Source organism: Mastomys coucha, unplaced genomic scaffold (assembly GCF_008632895.1).
Source record: "Mastomys coucha isolate ucsf_1 unplaced genomic scaffold, UCSF_Mcou_1 pScaffold14, whole genome shotgun sequence".
Taxonomy (NCBI): Eukaryota; Metazoa; Chordata; class Mammalia; order Rodentia; family Muridae; genus Mastomys; species Mastomys coucha.
The window spans coordinates 13,225,872-13,242,749 of NW_022196896.1; the positions used below are offsets into that span (position 1 = coordinate 13,225,872).

The 16,878-nt window shown below is 35.2% G+C and overlaps 1 protein-coding gene across 2 annotated transcripts in view; it reads right to left on the minus strand.

Moving 5' to 3' along the window:
* The window catches only part of Mms22l (MMS22 like, DNA repair protein), a 116,785-nt gene that overhangs the window by 68,488 nt on the left and 31,419 nt on the right, over positions 1–16,878 (minus strand). For both annotated transcript variants that reach the window (XM_031366489.1, XM_031366488.1), the window contains 3 exons: positions 12,323–12,442; positions 7,326–7,552; positions 3,770–4,279 (listed from right to left, as the gene is read on the minus strand). In XM_031366489.1, coding sequence (XP_031222349.1) covers positions 3,770–4,279; positions 7,326–7,552; positions 12,323–12,442 — 857 coding nt within the window. The remainder of the gene's footprint in view (positions 1–3,769; positions 4,280–7,325; positions 7,553–12,322; positions 12,443–16,878) is intronic.

A 16,878-nucleotide genomic window follows, 5' to 3' on the forward strand; every position in this document is an offset into this window, starting at 1 on the left:
AAAAAAAAAAAAAAAAAGAATAAATAAAATTTTAAAAAAAATTGTCATCTCCACATTTCCCCATTCATTTTACTGATTTATAAACTGAAAAATTACTAAAATAAGATGACCAAATGCCTCCAATAAACAACTATTCTTTATTCAGTAGCAAAACAGAAAAGACTCATTCAGGTGTACCCAAACAATAATAATAGCACACTTTTATACAATGCACAGATTTTACTCATGAAAGTACTTGCCATTGCTAAGCAATACAGAAGTGATGCCATTAGTTTGGCCATATGAGTAGGGAGTACAGCATAAAAAGGCAGCTAGTACAGTGCAAGAACCAGTCTTGATTCTGAAATTTAATGGGACAAAACATCTATAATTGCATTTTCATCTATAAATAAAAATGGAAGAATTAATAAAGACAATATTTGTAAACTGTAAATCTTTAAAAAATATAGAAATAAATCTTCTATTCCTCATTATTAGTTTGCTTTTTTAAGGCTACTTTATTTTTATTTTCTGTATAAAAGTTTTGCCTGCATACAGGCTGCACAGCATTTGTGTGCCTCGGGTCCACGTCAATCAGAAGAGAAGATCTAATCACCTGGACCGGTAGTTACAGGTGGTTGGGATGCTGTCATGCGGGTACTAAGAATGAATCCAGATCCTCTCCAAGAACAAGTCCTCTTAACTAAGACAGCTCTCCAGTACATTTACTGTACTTTTTTTACAGAATTATCAAAACAAGTTTCATAAGGAGACTCAAACAAATATAAGTGGATACATAGAAATAGAGAAAAATAAAAAATCACTTAAAATAGTTTTACTCCCTAAAAATTTTATCCAAGCTTCAAAGTAAGCTGTTTCTCTTCAGTGAAGTTTCCACTAAACTCAGTGCTTTATTTCTAGCTTAGAATTCATTTCCTAAGTTATTTATCACTGATCTAAAAATGAAAATGAAGAAAGCTCAATAGTACCCATCCATATCTAAAACATACAGCAACTCATTCTTAGAAATTAATATGCAGATATACTTCAAATAAGTAAACAAATGCATGCATATATAAAAATGTTAAATAAAATGTGGTCTGATAAGTCAGTCATCAATGGGAGGAGAGGCCCTTGGTCCTGTTAAGGTTTTATGCTCCAGTGTAGGGGAATGCCAGGGACAGGAAGCCAGAGAGAGTGGGTTGTTGAGCGAGGGGCGGGGGGAGAATAGGGTTATTTTGTTCTGTTTTGTTTTGTTTTTTTGTTTTATTCCTTTTTGCATGGGGAAACTGGGAAAGAAGATAGCATATGACATGGAAATAAAGAAAATATCTAATAAATAAATAAATAAAATAAATAAATAAAAAATACTGCATGGTAATAATATAAATTTCATTATTAGGAACAGGGCAAATAAAGCTTGATACATCTGTGTAATGAAACACTAAGTAATCTTTAAAAGTAAGAAGGTATGAATTCACATATCAACATAAAAAGTTGCCCAGAAAATAGTAAGCAAAGGAAAAAGGAGGTTTCTAAAGACAGTTGAAAAACACTTTAGATGTAGAACTAGCAGAGAACATCTGAACAGTGCTCAGGAGTCAGAACTAAAGCAGTGCTCCTCTGCCTCGGGATGGCTGAGCTCTGCTGTGGGAGCGACCAGGTGAACTGTTGTAGCATGGTCTAACCTACCAAATGCAAGTGGCATCTTCCTAGTTGTAACAACTAAAATTATCTCCTGAAGAACATACTCATTCCTAGTTGAGAACCACTTACCTAGAGCATGAAGATGAGACTCAACACATTTTCCCAACTATATTCACAACACAAAAGTAATATTAACAATAAAAAAGAAAACTACTAGAGTACAGGTTATAGATCTTTGCTAAAAAGTATGTAAAGCCAGGCCACCCTGCCATCCCAGTACTTGGAACATAGGAGTTAGAAGTATAAAATCATGAATTCTAGGCCAGCCTCAAGAATATTATGAGTTTGAGGTCAGGCCAGACAAGACTCCATCTTAACCACCTGAAATCAACCCATCCCCCATAAATCTATTCAAAATAAAATTACTTCAGTTTAACAGGTACTTGGCCATCTTCAACAGAAGAGCAGAAAAAGAAAACTGATTATGCTACTTTCTATGACTAACTCTTCTCAAGATGCAAACTCTTCCTTGCCTTGTGATGTTAGTTCCTAATTACCACAACAGTTCAGAAGAGTGCACCCACTTTCTTGTCTTTACATTAAACAAACATATTTAGACAAACCAAAACTAAAATGAGAAAGAAATTTCTAGCTAAGCTAGAAAGCACAGGGAAATGCTACTCACTATTTATTTAAAATAAATAAAATGAAACTAGTCTTTGTTAGATAATACAAAATCTGATGATATAGTCTGTGACCCCAAAAACATTTTTATTCAAAGATCCATAATTAAAGGATTTTTTCTTATGAAATTGGTTATTAATTTACTCATCTGTCTATTCACACACCAAAACACTTGAGAATTTTTTAACATTCTTGCTTAAATAGTCTTGGAGAAGCAAATGAAAAACTGATGAAAACTTCTAGGTATGTATGTGCACATATGCACATACATATGAAAACTAGTGAGGATTAAAAACATAAGTCAGGAGAAAGAAAATTAAGGAATATACAGATATTGCATAAATTTTGAAATTCTGTAAATTAAGCCTTTTAATGTAATAAATATTATGAAGGCAGTTTCTACATTATCTACAGACACAATCTCCAATAAGATTATATATATTATGTTTATTTGTGTGGGGATATCTACACACGAGTGCAGGTACCTGAGATGCCCAGAAGAGGGTATGAGAGCTTTTGGAGCTGGGCTTTAGGTGTCTCTAGCCTTCTATTCAGCCCATAAAACCCTATTTCTACATACAAGTGATAGGCAACTTTTTACCAACAGTGACTACAGAGAAATAAATTTAACTTACTGAGAATACATACTTGAAAAGCAAAACTTACAAGATAATCTAAATGCAAACTATAAGTACAGTTTTTATCCATCATTAATTTGGGATCTGTAAATTAACATATCTGTACAATTTGAGCAGACCTAAAAAGATATCTTGTATAAGTGATTTCTGTTTATATAATACATTAATTTCAGAATATACAGAGTCAGAAGGAAACATCTGAGGCAGTGCAGATTACAAATAATCTTTCAGCTACAACTTAAAGACATTTTTAAAAAAAATTGTACAGTGTGGGAGGTGGAGAGATGGCTAGCAGCTAAAAGCCTTTACTGTGCAAACCTGAATTTGATTCCTGAGATTCTACAGCGGAAGGATGGAAAGTTGTGCTGTGATCTCCTATATTTGCCATAAGATGTGTATACCCACCCACATTCATGCATTACACACACACACACATACACACACGTACACGAGATAATAAAAAATATCAAATTAAAATAAAATAGTTCATAATAGCCCATACTTCCTTATGGGAACAATATTCTATAGACTTCTAAAAAAGCCGTATCAAATTTGAACTCATGGTCTTCCTCAGACTAAGTTGCCTCTTTTGGTAATTAACACTTTACAGAGAGTTAACACAGAAAGAAGGTCTAAGTGCAGGGCTCCAGAATCGCACCAGGCTGCTCTCAGTTCACTTTTGTTATCTGTGTCTGCATAAAAACTTTCTAGTGTTTGAAAAACTAATGGTTTATGCCAGTGTAGCAGTAAAACAAACTCTTCTACATTTGGACTACATAAGTCAAAAGTGAAGCTTATCACCACTTTGTGAGAAAACATACCTGATTCTGGCCAGAACAGCTTGTAGAAAGCTCAGCACTGTCCTAAGTTCAGATTCTCGACAGGCTCGCAGTAACATGCTAAATCCATCATTGAGAAGATGCTCATGAGAAGGATGCAAGCAACAGCTGGTCTCAAATACTTCTTGAACACCATCAATATAGATGCAAAGCAGTGTCCATAGAGTATGTCTCTGTACCATTTCTTCATTCTTAGATACCAAGAATTCCTTTGCTTTCTCTTGAAACTCACATGACAGTTTTTCAGCCCAAACACCAATGTCCAAGTTTTTCTGGGCATACATCAAGAGAAATGCCATCTGACCCTTCCAAACAAGGGCTCCATGCGCTGACATGGAGGCAGGCCTGAGGAAACGAAGGAGGTCTAAAACATGACTTGCTACATCTTCTATCTCTGCAACAGCTGCTAAAAGTAGAAAAAGGATGAAAAAGTTCTGTAGGCCAACTTCAGTTAGTTCTTCCATCCTTTTTTGATGAAACTTAGAATATATTCTACAAAACATGAAAATTAATAAGATTATTTCATTAACTAAAATCTATCATTTAAAGATATTTTCCTCCAATATTTGTGACACAGTGTTATTATAAAGTTTCAGCTAAATTTGTGTGTGTGTGTGTGTGTGTGTGTGTGTGTGTGTGTGGTGCATGCATGTGTACCTGCATGTGAGCACTTGTGTAGAAAGTCATTCTGTACACATACATATACAGGCCTAAGGTTAGCATCAGGATCTTCCTCAGTTGCATCCCACTTTGAGACAGTACTTCTCACTGAACATCGAGTTTATCTTTTCAGCTAGTCTAGTTAACCAGCTTGCTCCAAGGATCCACTTCATGTACCTCTAGGGCTAAGACTGTGTCAGTCTCTGCATCTACCTAAAGTTTACACAGATGACAGAAATTCTAATTCCTATTCTTTATCCACTGGGCCATTTCCTTGGGTCAAATGTTAACTCTTCACTTACTGATGCTGCCTTGTCACTATTTCTCCTTCCCATTGCCCACTGACAAGGCAAACCATTATGGTTGAGTCATGGCATTCAGGAGCTTTTCTCAAAGATGGTAGAAATGCTCTTTTCCTATGGCACTTAGCTTTTGTCTTTGAATTTCCATCATTTTCCTTACTTCTTGACAATAAGACAATATATGTTATAGCTCGAATCTCAAACTGTCCACAAATGTCTGAGTTTTGTTCACTAGTAAAGTACACTGGGAGGTAGTGGCATTTATAGGCCAAGTAGCACTAGGGCACTGAGACACCAACCTCCCATCATGTTTTATTTCTGTTTCCTAACAGCAAGGTAAGTGGTTGTTGCTCTGTGATGTGTTCTCAAGAGAATGTGATGCCTCAACCAAAACAACCGAGTTAATGGACTGTGGACTGAAACACTAAAACCAAGAGCCAAAACAAACCTTCCCTATTTAAAAATTGGTTACCTCAGGTATTTGCCACAACATCAGAAAACTCTTTTAAATACAATTTTAAGTGCTCTTACAGTAATATTAACTAAACAACTTTTTGTAACTTTTCTTCAATATTTTCCTATCTACCCTTCAGAAAAAACAGGTTTATTTTTTACCTTAGTACAAATCAAAGAGCTAGGTAATTTTTACTTAGTTGTAAAGAAAAAGTGTATGAGCTCAAATATCTAAGCCAACCATTAAGAAATTTAATTACTCATCAAAGCCTAACAGCTTTGCGCCTAACAGCTTTGCGCCTAACAGCTCATGTATATTTCTCTCAACATTCAGAGACATAGAAAGCAATTGGAAAGCAATTCGTCTTGACTTCTTACTCATAGATTGCTAAGTTTTATAGTTTCTATACTTGGTTGTTCGAACATAAATAATTAAAGTATACAAGAGATTGAATGTTCATGTACAATGGAACTATATAGGAATTAATATGCTCTACAAAGTAAATACCTGTTTAATTCTCTTTCTCCCCTATTATCATCACTGCAGTGGTCAATATATAGTATTGGCTTATTAATGTTATCAGGTTTGTTACAATAATTTTCTTAATTAGTAGAATTAAGGTATTAGGCTTTTCATAGAAGTATTTATGTTTGAGACATCTTTCATCCAGTCTAGCTGGTCCTGGCCTCTCTATGTAGCTAAGGATGATCTTGAGATAACAATTCTCTTGGCTTACTTACCACATGCTAGAGGGGCATATTACCACACCCAGCTCATTAAACATTTTTTGAAAACTTTATGTCAGAAACAAGAATATTTTCTCCCCCAAAAGTTCTTACCAAACAAAACAAGCAAGTACTAGATAGTAGTATATACTGCATGATAAAGGATTAAATGGAGGGTTTCCATGGAAATTGAAAATAGATTATATCCATTAAAAAAGAAAAACTCAAAAATAGAGAATATGAACACACACACACACACACACACACAGAGAGAGAGAGAGAGAGAGAGAGAGAGAGAGAGAGAGAGAGAGAACAACAAACTAGAATAAAAAGTAGGCATAGTCCCCATTAGAGCTACTTGGTTCTACTAGGTTCTTGGTCAAGTCTCATTTAAGGAAGCAACATTGAACTATCTGGATGCAAAGAACACAAAAAGTTTAAACAATGGCTGGGTGGTGGAAGCAGAGGCACATGGATTTCTATGAGTTCCAGGCAAGCCTGGTCTACAGAGCAAGTTCTAGTACAGCTGTGGGCTACACTAAGAAACCCTTTCTCAAAAAAACCCAAAACAGCATCATCAACAAAACAAAACCTTACTGAGGCTGGAAAGATGGCTCAGAGGTTAAGAAAATATATTGTTCTTACAGAGGACCAGAGTTCAATTCCCAGCACCCACATCAGCAGCTTACAACTGCTTGTTATTCCAGCTTGAATGGATGCCCCTAACCTCAGGCATATGTACATATATAGAGATACATACATGTACACATAAATAAATGACAGTAAAATAATAAAAATATTTTTTAAAAAAATCAAACATGAACCTAATAGTTACCAATGTACCATAAAAAGATTTTTAAAAATTAAAAACTAAAACTCTATCACTTTTAATTATCTAGAGCAAAGGATTCTATATTACAGTTAATTATAGCCAAAACTGTTCCTAATACTCTGGTATTTCAGTGATAATTAGATGAATAAGGAACTAGAACCCTCTAACTTATAAATATGAATATTGTTCCTCTTTGGAACATATTGGTAAGACAAAAAAATTGGCATCCTAGGTTAGGGAATACACTTGACATGTGCAAAGACTCCAATCATAAGTTAACTTAAAAATATAAATAGTTGTGCTGGGCAGTGGTGGCGCACGCCTTTAATCCCAGCACTTGGGAGGCAGAGACAGATGGATCTCTGAGTTCAAGGCCAGCTTGGTCTACAGAGTGAGTTCCAGGACAGCCAGGGCTACACAGAGAAACCCTGTCTTGAAAAACAAAACAACAACAACAAAAAAACCCAAACAAACAAATATATATATATATATATATTTACAGTTCCAAATATACTGGTGAATACTGGTGAATACTCATGACAAAAAGACACTATACAGCACGTACCTTCCTTTAACCTGTTTCCAAGGATGAGGGCCACTGTTTTTCATTGCTTTCTTAACAACTTTTGCCAGAATGCAGAGAAAAATGATGTAACTGCTGCTGGATTTATACAGGTCAGGGTCTTGTTTATCACAACAGCAGTTCCTCACCAGTGTAAGCATCGACAGTGGTGACTTGATAATATTAGTAAGACCTTTCAAAGGAAGCCAGGAAATACTGAAGGAGCTATTCTAAATGAAAAACAAACAAAAACACAACATAGCTTTTAGACGTACAAGTTTCCTAGTAAATAAAATGAAAGCTGCAAACACCAATTAGCTCATAAAAGTTTGACCTGTTGTAATTATAAATATATTTTATTAGATTTTAATTATCACATTTACTGTTAGCATTCTGTCTCAACTCCACCCCACAGTTAGTTACCTGGCAACAGCCAGATAGGCCTGACCCACTATAAAAGGGGCTGCTTGCCCCCTCCTCTCTCTCTTGCCTCTTGCTCCCCTCTTGCTTCTCTCCTGCCCTCTTGGGCTCTTCCCTCCCCGCTCCCCCGCTCCTTTCACCCTCTCTCCATGGCCTGCCTCTACTTCTCTACTCTCTCCCTCTGTGCCTTTCTCTGCCACTACTATCCTCTTAACTTCCTTCCCCACACCCTGAATAAACTCTATTCTATACTATACCGCTGTGTGGCTGGTCCCTCAGGGGGAAGGGATGTCTCAGCATGGGCCCACTGAGACATCCCCTTCCCTACACCTTGCCACACCCCCACAGAAGATATCTTATATCTCTTTATCTTTTTATAAATACATCATATACCTCAGAATTTTTTTAATTACATAAAAACAGAGAACATGAGGGGGTCTTTAAATTTTGTATTTTCCCCAAAATGTGTTTTTACCAGGTGATTTGTCCAATGAAGCTATGTCCCTTAAAATCTATTTTTCCCATGTTTCTCAATGTTTTGGTTATATAACTTAATTTTTTGGATAAACACTTAATGTAGATCTTCATTATACAAAACAATGGGCTTCATTATGACCTTTTTATACATGCACAGCATGTTGTATTGGTTACAATTTTATCACTATGACAAACACTAGTCAACTTGTGGAAGTAAAGTCTTACTTGGCTTAAGGTTCTACAGGATAGGCATCTACCACGGCAGAGATGTGTGAAAAGCGAGCAAGGTGGCTGGAGCTGCCGAGCACTAGAAGCTTGAATCACAAGAAGGAATTATAGAAAACTGAGGATGGTGCTTGTCTTTGTCTCTAGCAACAAACTTCCTCCAGCAAGACCCTACCCTCTAACCCTATCTAAACAGTCACCAACTGGGATACTAATAACTGAATGACTGAGAATATTAAATTTATTTCTCATTTAATCCACCATACGGGTGTTCTGACCACATACTCAGTTCCCTTTACGGCTCATTCTGACTAGTCACTTTTGTTATCCCTAAGATTTCCTTTTAATCTGATGCCTTGTTTTTTGTTTTTTTCTTTTTGTTTTGTTTTGATTTTCTACAGGGTTTCTCTATGTAGCCCTGCTGCCCTAGAACTCACTATATAGACCAGGCTGTCCTCAAACTCACAAAGACTGATTGCCTTCACTTCAAGTGCTGGGATTAAAGGCATTTGTCACCATGCTTGGCCTTGATACCTTGTTTTAGATAAATTTAGATTCTATTTATGACGGAACATAGGAGGCGTTTGTCTAAGCCTAGCTTCTTTTCATCTACGATAATGGCACTTCCAAATTATAAAAATGTTGCTCCTTATAGTTGAGTAAACTTCATTGTGTATATATATCAAATTCCTTTATCCAGCTTTTTCATATGTCATTTTTCATAAAAGGTGTATATAAGATTATTCTTGCATCTTCTGAATTGTTTATTTTTTCTTTTCAACATGGTTTCCTTGATTTGGGTTTCTATTCAAGGAGTTTTTAAATGTCTTTGTGTTAGTTCAACTTTAAATGTGCAATTTTTTCTTTATACTGACTAGCTCTCAAATAAATGAGAGACTATAAGATTTATTTAATAAGCTTTACATCTTAATATCTGATAATATTCTAATCCTCTGAGCTGATATGGCTACCTTCCAGACAAAATCGCTGAGATACTTGCATTTTAGTATTGGTCTGGCTCTCCCTGCTCCAGGTGTGTTCCCATGGTGTCTCCAGGACTTGGCTGAATGTTCTGTGCACCCCCCCTAACTCTCTCTGTCCCCTGCCTGCCCCCTTTCCACTAGGATCCAAGTCCAGTCTTATTCTCTTCCCTGCTCAGTCATTGGCTGATCAGCTTTTATTGACAAATCAGAGAATAAATGGGTTTATACAACTTTGAGTATGATTCTTAGAATAAGCATTACAATGCCATGTCCAGACTGCAATCAGAGATGGGGGACAGAGAAATCAGAATTTGAGTAATACAAAGATAATCTTTACACAGTGCTCAATAACATTATACCTACATCTTTGCTTATTTTTAGCCTGGTGATGAGCACTTTGCTGATGCAAGTCCCTTCATAAACATCTGTGTCATTAGTATCTTCCTATGTACCAGGTCCAATGAAGATGGCAGAGTTCTCCTGTAAAGAAGTCTATTTTGCCAAAATGCTTATCTTTATAGAATGCTTGAATGACCTGAATTTCACCAACATTTCAGATGGGAACAGACTAAAAACTGAGCTTCTGTCTCAGGTTTTTGCAGAATGCGAAAGACATCTTTCCCTTAATGTAAAGAGATACACTAGAATGCTTTTACAATTCTTGCTTTGGTAAGGTCAAAGAGAATGAATTTCATCTGGTAGCTGCTACTCTAGCAATGGCCACAAAAGGAAAGAATCCATTCATCTTTCTTCTTATGGACATTCGTACCTGATTTCCTAACTTGAGGACTGCAAATAGTGCTACAATGAATATGCATGCCCAAGTGTCAACCAAGCATATATATATTTTATATATATTAGTATGTATATGTAATATATGTAATATATATAAGATATATATATTACAATATAATATATATATAGTCATTAGTTGTACAATTTCTCATGTTTGTATCCCTTTAAGATCATTTAACATTCTTTTTTTATTTCATTGCTTTTGTTCTCTGACCATTTCACACACATGCAGTGCGTTCTGCTTTATTCTCACACCTTCACTTAGCATTGTTTGATACCTATGATATCAGGAAAGACAGCTTGACCCTATTAAAGGTTTTGTCTGGAACTTATCACTAGTAGTACTGAATAGCTCCCACTGCATTTCATGAAAAGACACACACTTTCTTTGATATGAAGGTTGATCAGATTGCTGGCCAATCTACCAGCAATCAGTGATTCCCAACAGATTCTTCAGATTTGTTTTAATAAACACTAATGTCCACTGTTTAGATGTTCCATTTCCTTAAACATAGAAGATGATGATTTTATAAAATTGTAGCACTTCCTAATAAATCAGTTTATTAGAATTTGGTTACTTCATCCTTTCATCATTTCTTTTGTTATGTTAGAATTTTCATTCTCTGGGCAGTGAAGTTACTTAAAATTGGATTATGACATTCTGTTAATTATTTCCCAAGCCTTCTGTGACAGAATACTCCTGACTAACCTTAGATACATTTTGTTTCAAACTCTTGTCATTTCTCCAACCATCCTATTCAATATATTTCACACAAAATTTTCTAATTTAATACGAAAAATATTTGCTCTAGGTACAAATAAAATTTGGTATTTGCTGGAATACTTTCCATTGCCATTTCCTATCTCAACTAAGAAGTTATCTATCTATCCCAAAATTCAAACATCCTAAACCTGTTCTTCTTACTCACAAAAGTAACTGAGGTTTTTAAATGCCTTCAAACTTTTTATTTTCCTAATTCTTCCTCTCCTTTCTGAATCCAATTTCTTTTAGCCACATTATTTGTGTACATTACTATTAATTCACTAGTAGCCCATTTATTTACATAAATGACATTGTCAAACAAATTTGATGTCACATTGGATGTTTCTAATATTTTCTGAATAAACTACAATTCAATTCTTAGCCCTTCAGGTTAGCAGTTTAAGAGACTCATGTACCATCTCTCCAAGTCATTCTATTCCCTTCAGAAGTACTACAAGAGGAATGAGCAATGCCCTCTGAGATCTTCATGAATCTGTTTATACTGCACCTTCAGCTCAGACCCTTCTGGGACTAGAAAGACTCAAAGGTCAAGTTAAAAGAGTACAGTCTTCTATGTTCACATGGAAGGATAAAAAAACTCTGCCCTGTGTTACATGGTATTTTAGTTTTTTCCTTACCAGTATGTATATAATGTATATAGCTATCAACTAGCTTAAAGACTATTCAGGTACTAAGATTCTTATTGTGAACAACAATGAATATTAATTGTATCAAAGCACAAGCATTATGATATTATAATAAGTGAGGGGCGCTGGAGAGATGGCCCAGGAGTTAAAAGAGTACTGTCTGATCTTCCAAAAGACCCAAGTTCAATTCCCAGGAACCACATGGTGACTTACACCATCTCCAACTCTAGTTACAGAGGATCTGATGGTCTCTTCCGGCCTCTGAAGACACTGTCCACACATGGTGCATGAATATATATGCAGAGAAAATACCCATATACATAAATAAAAATCTAAAAAATTTTACATGCTCAAGTTTAAATTTCATTTAATTTATAAATAAAGATTGATAATTGGTATGATCATATACTTCATGTTACTTTGCTTACCCATTCAAAAGAGAAAACACCAAATTCCATATGCCAGTTTCCTACAGACGTCTATGAAAGATAAAATACTTGTAACCAACATCCTACCCCAAACAAAAATTAGTACTTAAAAAATTCATATTTCTCATTAAATCATAAAATGCTTGTCAAATATTATTAATTTCAAACTTTTATAATCAGTTTATTAGAATCTGGTTACTTCATGCTTTCATCATTTCTTTTGTTATGTTAGAATTTTCATATGCATATTCTGTTTACTTACCAGGTTCTTACAATAATACTCCCATAAAATGGTGACAACTGAAATATTTGGCTCCCAGAAATCACAAAGTGTCAAACAACAATGAAGATGCATTCGTAACTGTTCTTCTAGTATACTATCCTAAAAAATAAAACTGAAGTCATAAAGCAGTAGATGGTTCTGGTACCATGATTATCATTTTATAACGTACTCAACAACCTACCACTGAAAAGAGGAAGAATATGTATCATCAAATCATGGCCTTTCACAACCTTCAGAATACAAGATCTAATTGGACATAAAACAAAACTCATGTGGAGAACAACTAGCATATTCAGACAATGGAAAGTTTATAATTCAGTTACTTAAAAACAAACAGAATAAATGTCTGTTTACTGGTATTAGAAATACAAAGAACAAAAGAGGAAATACAACTAAAGGGATGTGAAATGATATAATAATTAAAATGTACAAAAATTCAGAAAGCTGGGTCATCTTAGGAATTTAGGCAAATTCTTTCAAAGAATTATATTTGCTCTTAAGAAAACCACAGGATTAGTGCTAGAAGTGTTAGAGTTGCAAAGTGTTGCCTAACATTCAGGAGGGTCTAGTACCACTAGCAAAAAACAAAACAAAGAAAGAAAGCAATTGTCAGAAGGCTGAGAGATGGGGTATGGACACTTGCTGCCAAGCTGAGTTTAATGCCGAGGACCCACAGAGCAAAAGGAGGAAACTGTGTCCTGCAAGTCATCCTCTGATTTGTATTACACAGTCCATGGCCCATGTGTGTCCATGCATACAACACAAACATAAATAAATGTAATAACAATATTTAAAAATAAGATCACAGGGAGGAAACTCTAGAAAGCTCCAAGTCTCAGATAAGAAAACAACTCCAGAGATGGGTTTGAAAAAAGAAGCAGAAGAAGCTATCAATTAAGAAAAACTCAGACTTCAGCTTTTAAAAATTGGGTTATGGCAAAGAATAGTGAGAAGTTAATGAGGGAAACACATAGGGCATCTATAAGCAGGTGCTAAATACATAATAAAATACATAGGTCTAAAACTCAGGGGAGAAGTCAAAGTAGTTAGTATAAACCTGGTGTTAACATTATATTAATAGTTCTCAGAGCTATGAGGGTAGGTACCAATAGTTAAGGAAAGAACACACATAAACATGAGGAATAAATAAAAAATAGAGTTTTTTTGCAATTTTAACAATTAGATACTGAGTAAAGGAATGTGTAGATAAATCTTTAAAACAAATGGCCAATGAAATAGTAAGAAAATTAGTTATCATGAAATCCAAAACAAGTATTTCAAATACATCCAGTGATGACAAAGGTTGAATGTTATTTACAAGTTGAAAAAAATAAGGAAAAATAAGGACTCTTAGACTTAACAATATACAAGTAAGTGATACCTATGACAAGAGCACTTCGAAATGTCAGAAACTCAATTATGGGTGACCGAGGAGATAAAAGGGGATGAAGAATATATTTTAATGGAGCTATATAAAGAAAGTCCTTCAACAAATGAGAAGTTGTCTTATATAGCGTTTATGGAAAGAAATTAGTTACTGGTAGAAACAAAAAAATTCTTCCTCTAGAAAAGTGTTCCTCTAAAAAAGAAGGTTGGAAGATACAAATTTGCAGAGATAGAGGAGTTTTCATTTGCCAGATAGATTTCCTCAATAAAGTGCCAAGCAAATTTAGTGGCTGGGTATAACTAAATGTGCTATAGAAATATTCTAAATTAAGTCATTAGAATACACTATCTTTGTTCTGGTTTCCTCCTTTTTGGTTTTGCAAAAATGTCTAGAGTGGACTGCTACCTAACATTTACAAACAAGTAAGAAGGAATGATGAACTCCCTCCAGCAATATCCACTCGTGGATAAGAATCCCGTAGAAGATGATAAATGGGACTCTTCAGATTTAAACACAAAAGAGTGTAGGAATGAAATATTTTCTAAGATAATGACTGTATTTATTGTGTAGTCTACACTGTTTAAAAAGGAAAGTCGGGAAGTGGAAGAAGACAGAACTATGAAAGCAAACAGAAATATGAAAAGACCAAGTAAACAATGATGACCAAGAATGAATAACTGCAGAGGAGGGAGTTAAGTATGTCCATCACGCTTCAAGCTTGTACAAGTTCTCTCAGGCCAAGAATAGTATCTTCAGGGCTCAGTACAATGTCTCATTCATCAAAAAGCCTCCATAAACGTTTCAGAAACAAATCTAAGACTAAGTCAGACCATTTCTACTTAAGTACCTGCATATTCACTTAACCAAGTCCAGTATTGTGGCTTTATCATGAAAGTAAATTTAGATCTAAGCTCATCCTGATGTTTACAGCATTAATACTGAGCTGAACATAGTTATTTGAGTACAGCAGGAAAAAAAAGTGGCTTGTAAAGTTTATCTTGAAGGGTTTATCTGGAATCTGAAACTTCTTTTGTCATGTAGTACCCAAAAAAGTACATTCAGTGCAAAAAAGTAGGCAGTTTGGAAAAGTGAAGAGAAAGATACACCACTTAAATCTATTCTACAAAGTATTCTATATCAAAAGAAAATGGAAAGAATTTGCAGTAGATGCCAGATTTGATCTACATTCTTTGAATCCAGAACCTACATCCTTTATAGTATATATAACTGTAAAGAATTAAATATAGCATTATAGAAGATCTTTTCATTTTTTGAAGTTGTAAAAATATTGACCTTTAATGGCTACAGATGGTTTCAAGTATTATTCACTGTTCTGGAAGGATAGGTGAATGAGTCAATTGAATGTGGTATGTAAAAGATGTTTGTTTGTTTGTTTGCTTGTTTATAAGCTTACAACCAATTACAGAACATGTTATATTATTCTATATTTTCCCACTCTATACTCAAGTATTATCTTATTCTAAACTATTTTCCATATTTTTAAAAATTCTGTTAAAAACCATGTGTTCAGGGCTGAAAAAAAAATGCCTCAGTGCTTAGGAGTACACACTGCTCTTGGAGAAGAGTTGGGTTCAGTTCCCAGCACCAGCAGAAAGAAGTTCACAGCTGCCTTAACTCTGGTAGTCTCTCTGGTATCTGTACACACATGTATGCACATAGTACACATAAGCGGACACAAACATACACGGGAATAAAAAGTAAACCTTTTTTTAAACGGTAAAAAGTGAAGTTGGAAAAAGAAAAAATATGTTGTGTATCAAGTAAAATACAGATAGAACAGAATTGTTGGTCTTCAGTTTTAGACAGTTAAGGCAACAACACAGCATGGTAAGAATAGACAGTAGGCAGATTCACTTAAGAGCAGAACAACAAAACAAACCTACAATCAGGTGAAAATACCTAAGAATAATTTTTATTCATTTCTTTGCCTGTAATTCCTCATCACATTATTCAGAGGGGAATAGCAAAAATACTACAGAACACAGAGGTGTTTTCCACACGTATCTGGAAACTGAGAAGATTCAGATTCTCAAACCTCACACTTCCTAGCTAGCTGGACAAACCTACAAAAGCTGCTTGTCTTAGTCAGGGTTTCTATTCCTGCACAAACATCATGACCAAGAAGCAAGTTGGGGAGGAATGGGTTTATTTAGCTTACTTCCACATTGCCGTTCATCACAAAGGAAGTCAGGACTGGAACTCAAGCAGGTCAGGAAGCAGGAGCTGATGCAGAGGCCATGGAGGGATGTTACTTACTGGCTTGCTTCCCCTGGCTTGCTCAGCCTGCTCTCTTATAGAACCCAAGACTTCCAGCCCAGGGATGGCACCACCCACAAGGGGCCCTCCCTGCTTGATCACTAATTGAGAAAATGCCCCACAGCTGGGTCTCATGGAGGCACTTCCCCATCTGAAACTCCCTTCTCTGTGATAACTCCAGCCTGTGTCAAGTTAACATACAAAACCAGACAGTACACTGCTTAACGCTTTTTAGCCTGTCTCTTAAAGGTAAAATGTAAACACAAACAACATCATGACCTAAGATTATCAGCACAAGACTATCATTAGCACTAACTACATTTTGTTATTTGCCAAAGAGAAATACCACTGTTAGCTTAAATGATCACAACAAATGTAATAAGATTCACAATTTGACTCCTTAAGCACACACATTTTAGTTGCCCACAAGGCCTTAAACTCAGTCTGGCATACTATGCTGGCATAATATAGTATATATATTATGCTACTCGTAATTTTAATAAGCCCTGTGAGTATCTTATCTCATGAGAGAAGTGTGTGTGTGTGTGTGTGTTTGACAGAGACAGAAAGAAAATGAGAGCTATCTAGTGGTTGTCCCCATTATATCTTACTTATAATCAACATATTTGCTTTAAGAAACTACTTTTAACTTTTATAAAAGAATGTCTACCTGTTTATTTTGAAAAGTGAAAGCCAGGCATATTAAATCTAGGCGTGTTTTATAGAACAAACATTTGATAATGAAGAACTGAATGTTTTAGTTTAGCTACTAAATGGAGATGTCAATTTAAGGACAAATTATTTATTACTACAGGTATATATAACTGGCTAGATTTCTCTATACATAGTTATTCAAAATCAATATAAGATT